This window comes from Cibotium barometz, chromosome 7, assembly GCF_041138505.1.
Source record: "Cibotium barometz isolate CiBa-2024 chromosome 7, ASM4113850v1, whole genome shotgun sequence".
In the NCBI taxonomy this organism is placed as follows: domain Eukaryota; kingdom Viridiplantae; phylum Streptophyta; class Polypodiopsida; order Cyatheales; family Cibotiaceae; genus Cibotium; species Cibotium barometz.
The window spans coordinates 24,931,795-24,950,734 of NC_141052.1; the positions used below are offsets into that span (position 1 = coordinate 24,931,795).

At 46.3% G+C, this 18,940-nt stretch overlaps 1 protein-coding gene across 2 annotated transcripts in view; it reads right to left on the minus strand.

Moving 5' to 3' along the window:
* LOC147636815 (translocon at the outer membrane of chloroplasts 64-like) overlaps window positions 1-18,681 on the minus strand; it is a 49,661-nt gene extending 30,980 nt beyond the window's left edge. The window contains exons 1-3 of one of the 2 annotated variants that reach the window (XM_086800376.1): window positions 18,211-18,681; window positions 17,590-17,742; window positions 17,379-17,503 (exon numbers count right to left, since the gene is read on the minus strand). In XM_086800376.1, the coding sequence (XP_086656502.1) occupies window positions 17,379-17,503; window positions 17,590-17,742; window positions 18,211-18,596 (664 nt within the window). In that variant the 5' untranslated portion in view covers window positions 18,597-18,681. The remainder of the gene's footprint in view (window positions 1-17,378; window positions 17,504-17,589; window positions 17,743-18,210) is intronic. The other variant, XM_086800375.1, reaches the window with a different exon arrangement.
* Window positions 18,682-18,940: the final 259 nt, after the last annotated feature.

An 18,940-nucleotide genomic window follows, 5' to 3' on the forward strand; every position in this document is an offset into this window, starting at 1 on the left:
AACCGTGCCCTTTGTGAAGGTTTCCCCCCATCTTGGGCAGCCAACACTCCCGATTCACAAAGCCGGAGACCCCCAGACCCAAACAACTACTGCACTATCATGATCAGCCACGTGCTGGCCAAACTTTATGGAATAGTCCTAGCAGAGCTGAGGTAAGTTCTTTTGCCGAGAGGCATGGCATGAGAGCAAGAAGTCAGGCTGGTTTTCGGAGGTCTTATTCCACTCTAGATCACATTTTCACACTAAGAACCATGATCAAGGAGGCCAATGCGAGAAAGAGCAAGATTTTCTGTTGCTTTGTGGACTTCCGCAAAGCCTTTGAGAGTCCCCCGCGCTTGCCTCTTTCACCGATTACAGGGTTGGGATTTCCAAAGCATATCATCTAGGGAGTGATGGCACTATAAGAGTCAATGACACGGAGGGACCTGGAGCTATGTCTAGTATGATCACGAGTAACATTGGGGTGAAGCAAGGATGCCCTTTGTTGTTGACTTTGTTTGGCATATACATAGATTAGATTTCAGAGTTTATAAAGAGACAAGGAGAGGTTGGGGCTATACTTGGTGTCACGTGCACAAGGCAGTGCCATGTCTAATCCCTGATCATACCCCTCATTAGGCAACAATTAGACCTAGTCGGCACCATCATATGGACGGTCGGCAACATGAAGACCCCACACATGAGAAGCATAGCATTTAATGTTACATTTTCCTCGGTCGTGGACATCCAGAACAGGCCAACAGCATCACCAATGGCTGACCAGCATCCAAACATCATGTATATATAAGTAGAGCATCTTTTGCATCATCACATCTTTCTCCCTTTTGGAGATTGGTCTTAAGTGTAACGGCAGGGCAGCTGTAACACGAAAATCTTATCAATCATGAAAACTGATCAAACATATGATCAGCTCTCAGAAGCCTCAAGAAAAGTCAACCAACAAAGGTTTACATGCCAGAAGGCGACTGGCCAGCCGAGGGAGGTCTTCGCACAAGTCGACCAGCTTTCTGGTGTCCACAAATGAGTCGACCAGCAGCTTTTCAAGGGCTGTTCACAGCAGGCCAGCACCAGAAAAGCCTCCAGAGTAATCGACCAGCACCCTCCTTCCACTTGGTTGATATCCGTCGCGATGGTTAGCGGTAGGCAGCTCCAAATCAGGTCAGCCAGCTCCTCCATGCACTAGGAAAGCATGCGCTCAGCCCAAACTCAAGTTTCCTCCAGTAATAGAGCTTGTCCTCCAATGTCCTCCAATAATATCTCAAGCGTGTGCTTTTTAGGTCCACAATGGGGCGCCTACAAGCAAATTGTCCAGTGCCTGTCTTTTGGCCGCCACGTGTATTAAAATAGTCCTGCCTAGTGTGTACAACTTATAAGTTGTCCGGTCACTTATAAGTGAGTGTGGACCTACACCAATAAATATTAGTATGTGAAATCATAAAACTGTAAATTGAGTTTTTAGGTGCACTTACCACTTGTAAAACACATGTAGACACGTGTCAGTCCCAAACAGGTGTGCACATACATGTCCACAAGGTGCCCGAGCGTCCCCGGCCCCATGGACAACACAGGCAGTAATCTCAAGCATTGTCCAGGCAAACAAGACAAGTCATCCAAAAGTGCAGCTAGACTCAAAAAAACACCCATCTTCTCAATCGTATCAAGTAAAGTATTGAGGGATTCATGATTCTTCCGGAATCTTCCCAAAACATAAATTCAAATAATCACCAAGATAGCTAGTCCCGGGGAATCACATCATGTCACGCTCCATGAGCCATACATGTACTGTCATGTCAGGCTCCATATGCCATCCAAACACACCATGTACAAGCCATACATGTATGTCATGTCACACTCCATATGCCACACATGAGCAGTAGAAAACAAGAGCAATGAGGAATTTTGTGACATTGACCGCAACTGAAAAGCTTCCAGATAGAACATCAGAAGTTTCAAATAATCCTGAAAATAATCCTCATCCATCCATTTTGCATCCATTGCCGAATAGTTTGTAAATTTCACAAGATACCTGCATATTGTTTGCCTCCCACATGCTTACGTCCTTATCAAAAACTATCTACTCATGTTGCAATATGTCATGACCCTGTGAAAATGGAACAGCACAAGTGTGGGCATGGTGGTTGCTGAGCAAAAATATTAAATGATTCACATTTGGGGTGCCCGGACAGAGATAATGATGTGTGGACATCTCCAGGTGTGAAGGGGGGAACAAGAACATTAATATTTTAATGTTTTATTTATGGGTTGCCCCTAGGCCTAAGTGGCCCCTAGGGAACTTTAATATTTATTAAAGTTGGGGCCCTAGGACAATTTTGGAGAGAGGCCACTCCACTATTGGAGTTACACGCCTCTCTCATCTCTCTCTCTCTAGCTTTTTGGAAAACGTGCAAGTTCTCAAGCGTGGAGAAGAGGAGAAGGCTAGTCGACTGTTTTGCTACTGGTTTTTGGCTGCAGGCTTCCGTTCCGTACAAAACTGGCCGTACAGTCCACATGTTGCAGGCCGTACAGCCCAGGTGGAGTTTGCCCGTACAGCCGGCTGCTGTTTGCAGGTACAAGCGGCGCAGGTCAGTGGCTGTTGCTCTGTTGTTGGCTGGTACAGGTGAAGCCATCAGGGAACCGTACAACAGGTACAGGCGGCTGTACGATTGCTGACAGGTGGTTCGTTGCAGGTACAAAACTGTACCAGCTGGTACAGTTGGGTACAACAGGCGAACAGGCAGACTCAGGCATGCGCAGCACAGTCCGTACAGTTCTGTACGGACAGATTCAGTCAGGTGCTGTGGTCCTGTACGGACGGGTGCAGAGTGTCAAGAACTGTACTATCCAGCAGGTACAGGTGGCAGCAACTGCTGCAGGCGTAGAGACTGTACAAACAATTGCAGGCAGTGCTGTACCAGAGCTTATTTGGTGCATCAGACAGGTGGTTGCAAGAAGGCAAGTACAAACTGGTACGATTGACTTCACGAGTGCAGAACCACGAGCTGATTTGGTAAGCTCTGAACAGAGATTGGGCAGTGGATGTATGTTTGTGCTAAGTTGTGGAACCATGTACATGAGATATGCCAGATGTGTGCTCAAGGCTGTCCTGCTGAATGGTCTTGGCTGATCAGAGGGAAGCACAGAGTGTTGCTTTTGTGGGACACAGATCTGTGTGTGAATCCTCTGTGCTAAGAGGTCTTGTGGGCTACCAGATTGGACATACAGGTGTATTCTCCTGGCTGGTCTTGTTGTACTCAGCTTTACATCATTTTGAATTTCAATAAAGAAATACCGAAAGGGGCACCAAGCTTTGGGGCCAACAGGTGTCGTTCTCATTTCAGATTTGGGGCACTCTAGCTCCAATCAAATTTGTTTTTATATCTGGACTACAAGTGGAAGGGTGACTGCTAGTCTACCGCACTTTGGTTTCTACCAGAGGCCGGTTTCAAGGTTCCGTTTGCCGGGACCCATCATCAACTTTCTTAAGGGGGTGAGCTCGTGGTTGACTCGAGGAAAGTCATCGCTGAAAAATTCAGCAACATGTCTGATACAGAAGACGAATATTTTTATCATGAAGAGGAAGAGCAAGAGACCTCTCCTGAGAGAAATGAATCTGAGGATATTCTTGCAGGAGAACACGCTGCAGATGATGAGCAATATGATGATGTAACACAGCCAGAAGATATGCCTAGTAAAGAGGAAGACGATGTCCAGTTTAAAAATCGTTTGGCTGGTGTTATGGATGTGTTTATGCAGCTCACACAAAGTGAGAAGTTTGTTGAATTTATGAGATCCCGTACAGAGCCCGAAAAGAAGAAGAAGAAGGTGCGTTCTAAGAACCTTCCTCAGGGTCATAGTGGTGCCTTCCCACAGGATCCATCTTTTGGATGGTTTCCGAACATGCAACAGGCTTTTGGTGCTAACTCTCAAAGTTCCTTCTTTGGACAGCCATCTATTCCTCAGCAGACTATGCATCCAGGTTATTTTGGTGGTGGCTCGGTGTTCCAATCTATGACCGGGGGTTATCCTAAGGGAGGCATGGGTATGCCAGGGACTTTTGGAGCTAATTTTCAGCCTGGTATGCAGGGGAATATGTATGGTGGTATGCAGTCCGGAATGCAAGGAAACATGTTTGGGAGCATGCAACCTGGAATGCAAGCAAATATGTATGGGGGCATGCAGCCCGGTATGCATAATGGTATGTTTGGAAACATGGCTGGAATGTATGGCATGCCAGGTGTAGGAATGGGTAATGTTGACCCTATGATGGACATGAATGCTGGGAGTAGCAATCTTGTGAAGCCACTTCCTTACGATAATCTAACGCCTATGGGTAAGGCGAAGGATTATAAGGAAGGGGGAGCTGCTGTGAAATTTGATACATTTAGTGGAGCCAAAGATAAATTAAAAGCACTTACCTTTTTACAGCAGTTTGATGCTGCTTTTTCTGGTGGTAATTACACGGAGTCCTCTAAGGTGAGGAAAGCTGCCACTTTTCTCAAAGGCAATGCATTGCAGTGGTGGTCTACTCTTCTTCTGCTGGGCATAGCACCAACTACTTGGGTACAATTTAAACAGGTTTTCTCTTCCGTATGGCTCACATCTACTTTTGAGGTGGATGTAATGACAGCATGGCACAAGTTGGATGCATCAAAGTGTGACAATCTTGAAGATTATAACAAGAAGTTTTGGGAAGCTTTACTCCCAGTTACTTCTTATCGTGCCGTGCCTTTGTCTGAGCAGGTAGAGAAGTATTGTTGTGGGCTGCCCAAGGAAGTGCGTGACTATTGTATCAAGACTCGAGTAACGAACATGTCACAGATGATAGAGAATGCTATGACAGCTAATGCGTTACTCACTGGAGTCTCATCTGGGTTTAAAGGCAGTAACTCGAGCAAGAAATCTGAAAAGTCTGGGCATGCTTCGCGTGATGCCAAAGGGTCTACAGAGACGCGGTATAAGAAGTTGCCAATGCCCAAGAGAACTCCTGAGGAGAGGCGGGCTTTGAGGGATGCTCAGAAATGTTTCTACTGAACAGAAGAGGGACATATGTCTTTTAATTGTCCCAAGAGAAAGTCCCAAAAGGACTCTGACAATAAAGGAGAGCCCAAGTCAAAGAAACCAAAACCTTCTGCAGCGTTAGTTCCTGATCTTGTTGGGGAACAACCAGGTGGTGAAGAGACAGAGTTGTGCAGGGCATGGGGCAAAGTGAGAGATCAAAATGTCTTGATATTCTTTGACACAGGTGCTAGAGCCAACTTTATTTCACCGGATTTGGCTGGCCGATTGGGGATTCGTGCAGAGGAGATGGGGCCGGTATATGAGGCTAACATGGCTTGTCCAGGGTATGCACAACCCGTCACTCCTATTATTGGGAAGCTCAGGCTTCATTTGCACGGTTATGTGGACAGCGAAGAGTTTTTCATCATGCCACTTGATGGCTGTGATGTTTTGTTGGGTATGCCATGGTGCCACAGAGTACATGCGGTGGTGGATACATATAATAGGAAGATTGCTTTGACTCATAGAGGGAAAGAATGTAAAGTTAAAACGGGAATCTGTTCCTATTGTATCAGCTTCGGCAATTTCATCAGTAATGAAAAAGCATCTTTCCGCATACTTGATTTATGTAAAGGATACAAAAGATGATGAGTCTAAGTCTAATTTGTCTATGTTAGATAAGAACAGGACTAATTTCCTATGTGGGTTCCAAGATTGTTTTTCCGAGTCATTGCCAGGGGAACTTCCTCCGAAGAGGCCAGAAAATCATGCCATTGATCTAACTCCTGGTAGTACTCCACCAAATAGACCGCCGTACCGTGTTAGTGCAGCCCAACAAGAAGAAATTATGAGTCAGGTACAAGACCTTTTGAATAAAGGGTTGATACAGCCTAGCTCATCACCCTTTTACTCACCTGTACTCTTAGTGCAAAAGAAGGATGGTTCTTGGCGCATGTGTATTGACTACAGGGCGCTGAACAAGAATACCATCAAGAATCGATTCCCCATTCCGAGGATCGATGACATTTTGGACCGCTTTACAGGGCTCCACAGTCTTTAGTCGTATTGACTTGAAAAGCAGGTATCATGGAGGTCGATTAGGAGGTGATAGTTTGACATTGTAAGGAGATCGTTTGACATAGTAAGAAGGTCGATTAGGAGGGGAGCTACTAGGGATTATATCAATACAATGATCCTCTGGCCTCTCTAGGAGTAACTGTCCAGGTAGGGAGTCAACAAAACAATCAACAAAATCACTTAAGAAATCAATCTTATCTTGATCTATAGGAGTTACAGAACCATGTTCAACATTATCACGTATAAAGACCAAGTAAGAATAAGCTGATTTTTTTATAGCCTTGGAAATAGAAATATGGCTTACAACCGGTATGGTACTCCCTATGGTACCCACATCAATACAAACTTCCTTACCTCTATGAATAAAATTTACTTTCTTGTGCAAAACCTTGGGATCCACACGATAATGCCAAGGCATCCCAAGTACCACATCACATCCCGTATGCGGTGCTACCAAGAAGTCTTCATGATCCAAATATCTTTGAATTTGTATGCGACTCTTTGATGGGAGTGACTTTAGCTTCCTTGCCCTCAAAGATGGCATCTACATGAAAATCCATGCCCAATTCCTCGGGCTTTAGTCCAAGAGCAATAGCCATCTGAATGGATATAAAGTTATTAATAGAGACATTATCAAAAAGGAATAAAGTTGTTTGATCCTTTAACTTGCCCCAAGCCTTGTATAAAATTCCGCTCTTTGGTTCATGTGCAGTATTACCCTGTACATTGGGTATAACATTCACACTTGGTTTTGCATCCTGCACATTATTCCTTTTGGCATTCTGCAGGCATTGAGATTTCATGTGATCCTTATTGAGAAGCAATTCCCCATGTAATAAATAAAATGCTGTCTGGACAGCTTAGGATCATCCTTCTTACCCCCCTTGCACTCATTGGGCATAAACTTAGATGGCTGTCCACCCTTTTTCTGCTCATTTCCAACTCTGAATTTTCCCTTATATGAGCTGAATTCTTGCTTTTTTTATGCTCCCTTGCCATGCAATTCCTCCGAAATAGTAGCTGAATATATCAGCTCTTGTAAAGTGCTGTGATTATACACAGCCACGCTCTTTTAGATGATTCATTGCAGCCCTTGCTCAAATTTTCTTTTCTTCTTGTCCTCACTAATCGTCATGAAAAGTGTGACCTTGAGATGAATCCGCCAAAATTTGAGACATATGAGGAAACGGACTTGAGTTCATCCTGTGTCAGCCAATCCCATTCCTTCCATAAATCTTTTTCGAAGTGGGGAGGAAGAAACTGATCATAGAATTGCTCCTTGAAAGCACTCCACATACGAGCAGTTGTTCTGTCCAAGGGCTTTGCCACCCACCAATCACTCAGAGTCTCTTTAAGATGCATTCCCACATGCCTGAGCATAGATTTCTCTGTAGCGTCCTCAGTGCAAAAGGCTATTTCAAATTGCCTTATGAATGCAAGTGCCTTAGTAGTGTCTAGCTTTCCATTATAGCTCTCGAATTTGATGTCCTTGTCTCCCGACTTTAACTCTTTGGCCTTCTTGCTATGCCGAGCATCCCGTCGCTCTTGTTCATCATCCCCTTCGACATGTCTACGATGGCCGCGATGCCTAAATCTAGGGCTGTTTTCCCTTGCAAAACCCTCCACTCAAGATGGAACTGTCAGAATATGCAGCGGAGATGATGACCAAGCCTGGGAACACAAGAGCAAAAGCAAAAACGCAGGCAGAAAAACAGCACAAAAAGAGAGAGATGTAGGCGTGTAACTCTGCTCTGATATACACAAGAAGATCCCGAATATGATACAAATAAGGCATGGGGGCTGAGGACCTATATATACTCCCCTAGAGGGCAGTCGGCCAGCATCAGGAAAGCCCACGACTGAGGAATATGTCCACGACTGCTGAAAATAGCAGTCGGCCAGCTACAGATGCCTCCGCCTAGACAGAACAAGTCGGCCAGCACTCTGATAGCCCACGACTGATGTAGATCCAGTCGGCCAGCTTCAGAGTGCTCCTGGCATCACCTGGTAGCCCTCCCAAGCCTCAGAAAAATGGGAAAAAAATAGGGGAAAAATACGGAGAGTGGAGAAAAATGGGAAAACACCTCATAAGGGCGGGCACACCCACAACAAAGGCCCTGGTGTATAAAACTAGACAGGAGATGACTTCTAACACCCCCTCTCAGCTCCTGGCTGTGTAACCAACCACTAGGAGCTGGGGTGCCGCCTGAGCCAGTCCTGAGAGAGCGACTTCGTGAAGAGGTCCACCGTACTGTCCTCCGTCGAACAGAACTCCAGCAAGATGTCATCAGCAACGATCTGTTCACGAACAAAGTGCCTCTGGATGACCATGGGTTCCTCCAGTGGAAGCCCAAACCTGCAATGTAACCTCCTCCTGCTCCGTAAAACTGCTCCTGGGGCATAAGTAGATCTCCTCGTGTCCGGATCTCCTCCCCAAACCGAGTCACTCCAACCGTGGAGTCGAACTCCATCCAACAATCCCCCTCTTGTGTACAAGAGTCCATGATCCTTCGCATGTCACAGAAACCACAGGAAACGCAATCCTGCCTCCCGAGGAGACATCTGCAACCAAGAGCTCAACTGCCTCATCAGGAAGCTCCCGTCCAATCCGGTGTCCATCAACCAGATCCATGAACCATACAGCTTCTGAATCACAGAGACATCACACTGCTCACAAGGATCAACACCTGTTACGGTGCACAAACAAGTCCTGGAAACCTGATGAAACCTGTCAACCACCCCCTCTGAATCCGGAACCACAAAGCCTGGAGAAACCACCTCCTTCTGCAAGTAAGCACCTGCCACTTGCCTGGCTTTCCGAAAGGTCCCCGTGGAAAGAACATCCTCAACTACTGGAAGTTCTATGTCCCGAACACGACGAGACATCAGAGCATAAGTGACCTGTTCAGCTTCCTCTGACTCACGAACACAAGAACTACCAACCTCAGTACTGGAAAGTTCCTGCCAACTGCTGCCATCTACTGGTAAGCTATCCACCACCTGGTCTCGGAAAGCTCGCACCTGCAGCGTATCCACACGAGTAGCTATTACCACACTGCCACTCATCACAATCTTGAGGACCTGGGAGAGAGAGTGCTGAAAGCCTGTAGACTCCATTCTCCACTCCACCTTCCCAAACCACTTGGCCTGTTGCTTTGTCCCGGAGAGCAACAAAATGCTCATCAAACTCCACCCGTACGCCAGTCTTGCAAACCTGATGCACTGACAACAGATGAAAACGAAGTGCCGGAACATACAACACCTGGGAGGAATGCTTCCCCCCTCTGCCATCGGGAACTATCTCCATCCTGCCCTCACTGTGAACTGGGATAGTGGACGTATCCCCAGTAAGAATATGACCAGAAAGCCTGCAGAGATCCTGTAAACCGGAACGGGAAGGAGTCATGTGCCTGGAAGCACCACTATCGAGAATCCACTCCCGAGTATCCGTTACGGAGAGTCCTCCAATCTCCTCCCTGCCTGAAGAAAATGAAACATCTGTGTCCATCACCTCCAGGTGCACAAAAGCCGGAGTCTTCATGATTGCTGAGGAGTCTTCACCCTTCTCGGTCTTCCGCTTGGGACACTGCCTCCAGTAGTGGCCTTTCTCGCCACAATCATTACAGGTCCTCTCTGCCTTTAGCTTCTCGCGGTCAGCGTCGGACATCTTCTCAGAAGACTTCTCCGATGAAGCCTTCCCCTTGCCCGAGTTACGGCCTTTCGACCGTTGGCCAGTTAAGGCCTCCGAACCTCCACCCTGAGGAGGGTTCGTGAATCGTTCCTCCTGGTCCAGGACCATGGGCACAAGCTCCTCCCACGTGATGGTGCTGAGCCTGCCACTGGTAATCAACGACGAGTAAAATGCTGAGTACGAAGAGGGCAAATGTGACAGCAACGTTATGGCCATGTCCTTTGACGATATCTCCTTCCCAGCTTGGAGAACTTCCTGCTGAAGAGCAGGCAGCTTGTTAATATGCTCCCGCATCGTCGACGACTTTGCAGGGCTCATAACCCGCATCTGTACTTCCAAGGAAATCCTCTTCATGGGCGATACCCTGTTATAAAGTGAGGCCAAATGCTGCCATATACCTCTGGCCAGCGTCATGTGCTTGACATGATTGCTTACCTGCGATGTGCAGTTGAGGAAAATAAACGAACGGACCCTGGCGTTGACACGATCCCACATCTGCGTCTGGGCCTCCCGGTCCTTTCGGGTTGACGGTAACTCCCCTTCCTCTACTTCCGGCCGTGGAACACCAACAACGACGAAATCGACGAGGTCGTAAGACTCCAAAACGGATTCCATCATCACCTTCCATATGCCGTAGTTGCTCCCGTCCAACTGACGGTCCACCGGAAACGTGGGGAGTGTCGGGATCTTCACATGTCTCTCGGCCATCTCAAACAGATCTGCCATAGCGGGGATGTACTCTGAAAAGGGTGGGTGGGTGGGAACAAAGAAGAACTGATACCTGCAAGTGGCTGTCCAGCAAATCAGCCCGCCTTCCTCTTGCTTCTCCTCTTCCCGATCAGCCCAAAACAGTCCACCAATCAACCCAAAACAGTCCACCAATCAGCCACAAAACAGTCCCCCTCTTGCTCACACAAATCCCAAGACCTATCTAGAGCCTAGGCTCTGATACCATGTCAGAATATGCAGCGGAGATGATGACCAAGCCTGGGAACACAAGAGCAAAAGCAAAAACGCAGGCAGAAAAACAGCACAAAAAGAGAGAGATGTAGGCGTGTAACTCTGCTCTGATATACACAAGAAGATCCCGAATATGATACAAATAAGGCATGGGGACTGAGGACCTATATATACTCCCCTAGAGGGCAGTCGGCCAGCATCAGGAAAGCCCACGACTGAGGAATATGTCCACGACTGCTGAAAATAGCAGTCGGCCAACTACAGATGCCTCCGCCTAGACAGAACAAGTCGGCCAGCACTCTGATAGCCCACGACTGATGTAGATCCAGTCGGCCAGCTTCAGAGTGCTCCTGGCATCACCTGGCAGCCCTCCCAAGCCTCAGAAAAATGGGAAAAAAATAGGGGAAAAATACGGAGAGTGGGGAAAAATGGGAAAACACCTCATAAGGGCGGGCACACCCACAACAAAGACCCTGGTGTATAAAACTAGACAGGAGATGACTTCTAACAGGAACTCGGGGAGCAAGAACATATCTAGAAGGTGGAGATATCACCGACAATGCATTTAGATCTTCTGCATCTCTCATATGAGCTGAAAACCCTTCATCATCAGCTCGTTTCCCTCGGGCTGCATGCCCCCTCATATCAATTGCCTGGGCTGCATGCCCTCTCATAACATCTATTCGGGCTGCATGCCGCTCACATCACTTGCCAAGCTACTCCATGCACTAGGAAAGCATGCGCTCAGCCCAAAGTCGAGTTTCCTCCAGTAATAGAGCTTGTCCTCCAATAATATCTCAAACATGTTTAGGTCCAGGATGGGGCGCCTACAAGCAAATTTGCCCAAATCATGTCCAGTGCCCGTCTTTTGGCCGCCACATAGTCCTGCCCAATGTGTACAACTTATAAGTTGTATGCTCACTTATAAGTGAGTGTGGACCTGCACCAATAAATATTAGTATGTGAAATCATAAAGCTGTGAATTGAGTTTTGAGAGACACTTACTGCTGTTAGAAATTGTGCATCTCAATGTATTTGAGGTATTGCCTATTTATGAGGTTTTATCTATTTCTCTCTTTTTTAGTTGGTCATGGGCACTCACCCAGCTCCTAGGAGCAGTCAGCAAGTTCCCTTGCATCACTACAAAAGGGGTCCTCCCATATTCACGTTGTTATATCCATCTAAGCTATTCACAGGCACATGTTCTACACCATTTGCTGGCTGATATTGCCATTGTAAAAGCCTTTTGCTAAAACACATGTAGACCACCTGTCAATCCCAAACAAGTGTACACATACACGTCCACAAGGTGCTTAGGCGTCCCCGGCCCCATGGACAACAGAGGTAGTAATCTCAGGCATTGTCCACGCAAACAAGACAAGTCATCCAAATATAAAATCAAAGTCATGCATACACATGAGTGCAGCTAGACTGTCTGCTCAATTTTAAAAGGGATCCTCCCATATTCACGTTGTTATATCCATCTAAGCTATTCACAGGCACATGTTCTACACCATTTACTGGCTGATATTGCCACTATAAAAGCCTCTTGCTAAAACACATGTAGACCACCTGTCAATCCCAAACAGGTGTGCACATACACGCCCACAAGGTGCTTAGGCGACCCCGGCCCCATGGACAACACAGGCAGTAATCTCAGACATTGTCTAGGCAAACAAGTCAAGTCATCCAAATATAAAATCAAAGTCATGCATACACATGAGTGCAGCTAGACTATCTGCTCAATTTTATCAAGTAAAGTGTTCAAGACATGATCCTTCCGGAATCTTCCCAAAACATAAATACAGATAATCACCAAGATAGCGAGTCCCGAGAAATCACATCATGTTAGGCTCCACGAGCCATACATGTACTATCATGTCAAGCTCCATATGCCATACAAACACACCATGTCAGGCTCTACAAGCCATACATGTATGTCATGTCAGGCTCCATATGCCACACATGAACAGTAGAAAACTGGAGCAATGAAGAATTTTGTGACAATAAGTAGTCAGTAGCCCTTTTGAGAAGGCCTACGGCCAAGCATAGATGTAACCTTTTTCTATGTACATAATACATTATACTAGAAAACTTGTCCATCTCTCTCTCTCTCTCTCTCTCTCTCTCTCTCTCTCTCTCTCTCTCTCTCTCTCATAAGTTTTGAGTTAATGTTCCTACATGGTGCTTAAGGACTGTGATTAAGGCATGAAAGCTTCCACTATGTCACACTTGGAGACATGTAGGTGCCTATCCTACTCTATGCAGATGACGGTGTGCTGATGTCTAGCTCCAAAGAGGGGCTACAGAAGCACCTGGAGGCATTGCAAGCTTTTTGTGAGTAGAGGGAGGGACCTCACCGTTAACCTTGGAAAAATAAAGGTCATAGTCTTCAATGCCTCATCAACGGGACTAAGAAACATGAGATTCGCATATGTAGAAAAGACAATGGAGATTGTGCACTCTGTATATCTAAGGGGTCACTTTCGCTTGAGAGATGCTTGGGGCTTTACCTACTAGAGATCATGAAGCCTTGAGACCATTTACTTCACATGAGACAGTGTTACAAGACAGAGTATTTTACCTCTTTTCTTAAGCACTGTGATTATGTTTAAGCATGTTTAACATTCACTGATCATGTTTAATTCTGTATGTGCATGTGTAAGTTTGTACACGTGTGTGGATGCAGATACATGTTTGGTGTGTGTGTGTGTGTGTATATGTGTGTGCATGCTCATATGTTTGTTCATGTGCATGTATTTTTTTGGTCTTTCTCTTACCTTGTTGCAAGAGCAGCAGCTGAGGCAACTTGTGGGTCAGCCTTGCAAGCGTAGCCAACGCAGCAAGTGATGTGGCACTACCACGTGGCACAGATACATGCAGCTGACGTGGCACAGGCAACTGACGCGTGGCACAGTCTAGCTGGACTACAAGGCTCAAGCACTGTCGTGTGGCTGGCCGCAAGCGATGACAAGCGCACGTGTGGCTGGCCGCAAGCGATGACAAGCGCACGTGTGGCTGGCTGCGGGCGATGAGATAGGCGCACGTGTGGTTGGCTACAGGCGATGGCAAGCAGGCGCACATGAGACGGCTGATGCAGGCGCTGCCACGTGGGCGAGTTGGCGCATACTCAAAATGCGAAGGCGTCGGGCAGCAGCTAAACGCAAAAGAAAAAAAAGCAATGGAGAAAAAGCGCCAAGAAACAAACGCATCATTCAAAAAAAAACGCTACGCCGTGTTATCTTTTTTTTTTTTTTTAAGAAGAAAGAGAAAAGCTTTCGAAGTGTCTTCTTTTTTTTAATAAATTGAAAAGCACTTGTAGTAGTTTTTTTTTTTTTAAGGGGAGAAAATGCTTTTCACCCCCAAACTTGTATAAAAAGGGGGCCAAGGCTCTTGTATCCCACAACACAAACTGGGTTAAGTTTCAAGGAGATTTCCTCCACGTGAAGCAAGGAGGCATCTTCTAGGGAACTAGTGCAGAAATGAAGGATTTATCTTCAGAAGAGGACGACTACTTTGAAGAAGATGAGGAAAGCGAGCAAGATTTACTTCCGATATGCCAAAATTTGAAGATGATGATGCCACCTATGAAGCAAAGATGCAGAGTTTGATTATTTTAGTCCGAGAGAGGAACACGACTGCTCATGTATTGAGTGTTGATAAAATGAAGTACAATAGCCACATAAAATATGTGACCTAAAAGTTGTGTTCACATGGTCCGGCCATAAAGTGTGTCATGTGGACCAAATCACTTATAAACCATTATAAGTGAAACTAAGCTAAAACCGGGGAAAAAACCTCCACTAACTGAAGTAAAAAGTGCCCCAGTAACCTACTAATGATCACTAGCACTCCCCTTGGTGCATACACAGCATAAAACCCAACAAACCCCCCTGGAGTGATATGTGATCACTGTACATCATCCACCAAAAGGAAACAAATTCAAAGCAGTGCGGAATGCTTCGAATTTCGGACGTGGTAATGCCTTGGTGAAGATGTCCGGGGCAAAAATCCACAGGCAGCTCCCTGCTCTAATACCAAATGTTGGGTGTTGGACTCACACACTCACACACACAAACCTGCACATTACACACAAACCTGCACATTAGGGTTAGGTGCAGGGTAGAGAAGCTCACGCACAGAAATGAGAGAGAGAGAGCCAAAAGTGTGGTATCCACAAAATGCAAGTCAACTCTTGCATGTGTGCCACATCCATATAATATAGAAGTACAAAATATTATATGTTAGAGTGTCCTTTCACACTTGATGTCCAAGGGGAAAAATCACATGGAAAAAAGTGCCCTTGGTTAAGCCCTGTTCACACATAGCACTACCACACATAGCACTACCATAAGTGAGCATATGCCTACAATGACCCTATGAAAATGGAACAACACAAGTGTGGGCATGGTGGTTGCTGAGCAAAAATATTAAATGATTCACATTTGGGGTGCCCGGACAGAGAGAATGATGTATGGACATCTCCAGGTGTGAAGGGGGGAACTAGAACATTAATATTTTAATGTTTTATGTATGGTTGCCCCTAGGCCTTAGTGGCCCCAAGGGAACTTTAATGTTTATTAAAGTTGGGGCCCTAGGACATTTTTGGAGAGAGGCCACTCCACTTTTGGAGTTGCATGCCTCTCTCACTTCTCTCTCTCTCTCTCTCTAGCTTTTGGGGAGTCGTGTAGGCTCAAGCGTGGAGAAGGAGAAAAGAAGCTGGTCGACTGCTGGCTGTGATTTTTGCTGCTGTTTTCTGTGCAAACCTACCCGTACAGCCCACGTGTGCAAGCCGTACAGAGTTGTACGACAACAGGTACTGTGTACGGCTGCTGCAGGTCAGGCGGCTGTTTTCTCTCTGCTACAGGCTCTGCTGGTACAGGCAGCACTGACAGAGGCTGAGCAGGTACAGGCGGTGCTATGGATACTGACAGAGGCTGTACAGCAGGTACAGGTGGCTATACGACTGCTGACATGCGGCTGTGCTGCAGGTACAGAACTATACCATCAGGTACAATCGGGTACAGCAGGCGCATCAATAGACTCAGGCGACAGTAGCACAGTCCGTACAGTTCTGTACGGATTCAATCAGGTGTGCAGAGGCTGTACGGACAGGTACAGTGCTGAATTACTGCCCTGTACAGACGGGTACAGCATCTTCAGTTGCACGCAGAGCTTTTCCAGAGCTTGGTTGGTGCAGTAGTCAAGTGATTGCAGGGGAAAGAGTACACACAGTGCAGACTGGTACGAACTGTTCCACGGGTGCAGAATCACGCACTAACTTGGTAAGCTCTGAACTTGTTCATCTGTCTTTCTTTCCATTGGCTTATGTCTGCTGCAGAGTTGTGCTTCTGGCCCCTTGTGAGAGGAGGGGTATGGCAGATTGAAAAGGGTGGAAACAGAGATTGGACAGTGAATGTATGTTTGTGCTGAGTTGTGGAATCATGTGCATGAGATATGCCAGATGTATGCTCAAGGCTGTCCTGCTGAATGGTCTTGGGTGATCAGAGGGAAGCACAGAGTGTTGCTTTGAGACACAGATCTGTGTGTGTGAATCCTCTGTGATAAGAGGTATTGTGGGCTGCCAGATCGGACATACAGGTGTATTCTCTTGGCTGGTTTTGTTGTACTCAGCCTTATATATTTTTGAAATTGAATAAAGAAATACCGCAAGGGGCGCCAAGCTTTGGGGCCAACAGGTGTCAGTTTTATTTCAGATTTGGGGCACTCTAGCTCCAATCAAATTTGTTTTCATATCTGGACTACAAGTGGAAGGGTGACTGCTAGTCTACCGCACTTTGGTTTCTACCAGAGGCCGGTTTCAGCATGGATGTTGTGTCACCTACTCCATGGAGTGATGGGTTGCGATCAAAGAAGAGCACTCGTCCTCAAACTGCTTTTATGTTTGCTTTTATGTTCATGTCGGAATCTGGTGGTCGTCCAGAACACCCCACTGCTTGTACTTGAAAACTCCTCAATAATATATATAATCTCGTTACCTAAGAGAAGGGGGCGGGGGGGGGGGGGTGCAGTGTGGTGTCTTTTATCTCATTTTGTTATTTCCTTTGTTGATATGTGAATGTTGAAATGGTCATCTCATCTTAATACGTGTTTAATAGTTGAGTTTAATTCCTTAAAACAATCCAGATGGGTTGGTTACAGAAGGGCGCCATGCACCATCCTGGGGAGGATAAATATCACACATGGGCCTAGTCTACAAAAGGATCAGATGCTTCAGATCCAGCTGCTTGAATTATTACAATCAGCTTTCCCACAAAGAGAATGCCAGGCAGAGCAAGCACATGATGCACATGCATCCATAGGTGGAGCTGGAAGTCGGCCTCTAATTCTAAATGGGAACAATTATCAAACTCGCCCTTGAGCTATAGAGGAATGAATTACCAATATGCATTCAACAAGTGACAATTTTAACCATAAATAACCTTGAACCACTGAGCTAAGTAACCCGAACATCTGCTATTTGGAGCACAAGTTGCTTTCACTAGCAAAAATTATATTGATATTTAATAGCACTCCATTACAGCTGATTAAATTCAGCAAGCATTTGATACTACCTCCTGAGAGACTATAACGTCTGCTTTACCAACTAAATGCTACTTCCCATTAATAGAAATCAAAATTTGAACCTTACCAAGAGCAAAGTCCACCAACCCTGCTGCAACGGCGACAGCAGATCCACTGGAAGAACCTCCAGGCACTCTGGAGGTTGCGGCTGGATTAACTGGAGTTCCATAATGCTTATTTTCCCCATTGATGCTGTCAACAAAGAAAGGTGGATTACCATTGAATGGAACTGTCAAGACAACTACTTGAATGCAAGTCTGAAAAGGGGTATCTAGTACCTGTAGGCCATCTCATCCATATGGGTCTTGCCAACACAGGTGGCTCCTGCTTGAACTAGAGCTGTGATGGCTGGTGCAGTGCGTGAGGCAGGTTCATGTGTCCTTTCCCAGTCAGGATTACCAAAGCCAGTGACAAATCCTTCCACATCAAAACTACAAAAAGAAAGAAAGTAGACAGATTGAGGTTTCTTGAAAAGTCTCTTGTTCAAAGGGAAGAAGGGCGTGTATGTCCCTTCACTGCAGGGGCAAAATCCCAACCCAGCTATATTGGAATGAAAAAGCATACCTTTTGCAAACTGTAGCCTATAATTTATGTGGGTTAAAATACATGTATTTCGACACATAAGCTGAAACCCTAGAAAGTCTTTTGCCATGTAGGTAAAATCCTATTGCCATCTGAGAGAAATGTATCGAGATGAATCTCACGGAACCCTAACCTAGCTTTATGTAAGTTGAAATGCATGCACTTCGAAACAAAGGTAGGTGAAACCCTGTGTGCCTTTCCCATAGAGGCAAAGTTATCTGAGGGCATTTTTTGGCGATGGAAAAGCATAGCTTTCCCAAACAAAGAGGTGAAATCATAATCTAGAACTCAAATGATGGAGATAGAGAAGCACTTACATGTCTTTGACAGCGAAGGTGAGGTTGCTGAGGGGATGGGGAGCGATGGGAGGTGCAGGCTGCGGCGGGGGGAGGAGCTCCAGGTGCTTGATGAAAGCGCCGAAGTCCTTGCTGATTTGCTTCTTGCGGGAGCGGTTGAGGAGGATAAGGCCGGCGATGCCAAGCCCCAGAAGCACCCAGATGTTGGAAGAAGACGCCATCACGGCCGCGCACCACGCCCGCACCGAGGAAGAGCCGCCACTTATGAGCTCGCGGCCGAGGCCCCCGTCGCTGCTACTCTTACTATTGCTACCGTTCGTGCCGCTACTGTCGCTGCGAGGGGGGCCACCGCTGCTGCTGCTACTGCCGCCGCTGCTTTCGTTGCGTACCGCCTCCCTCTTCAACATGAGGCAGCGGGAATTATCACGCAGCACCGCCAAAAACGTATTCCACCGAAGTCGGCTTCACTCGTCGAATATCACATATCTAGAATGTTCTGCCTCTTTTCTTCTTGTAAAAGTTTGAAGGCAGCTCTTTTTTTTTTTTTAACCCAAGCCAAATGTCCTTTGGAGTGTCAATGGAAATCTCACATTCACAAGCAAACTCCCAATGCAAAAATGATTTGGTAGTCTAATCAACAGCCATGGTGAACAAAAAGTGTGACCAACAAGAAACCCCTGGACACTAAGCGAACATTAAGAAAATGGGACCCAAACGGGCATTCACCTTGATCTTTACCTCCAAAAGCTAC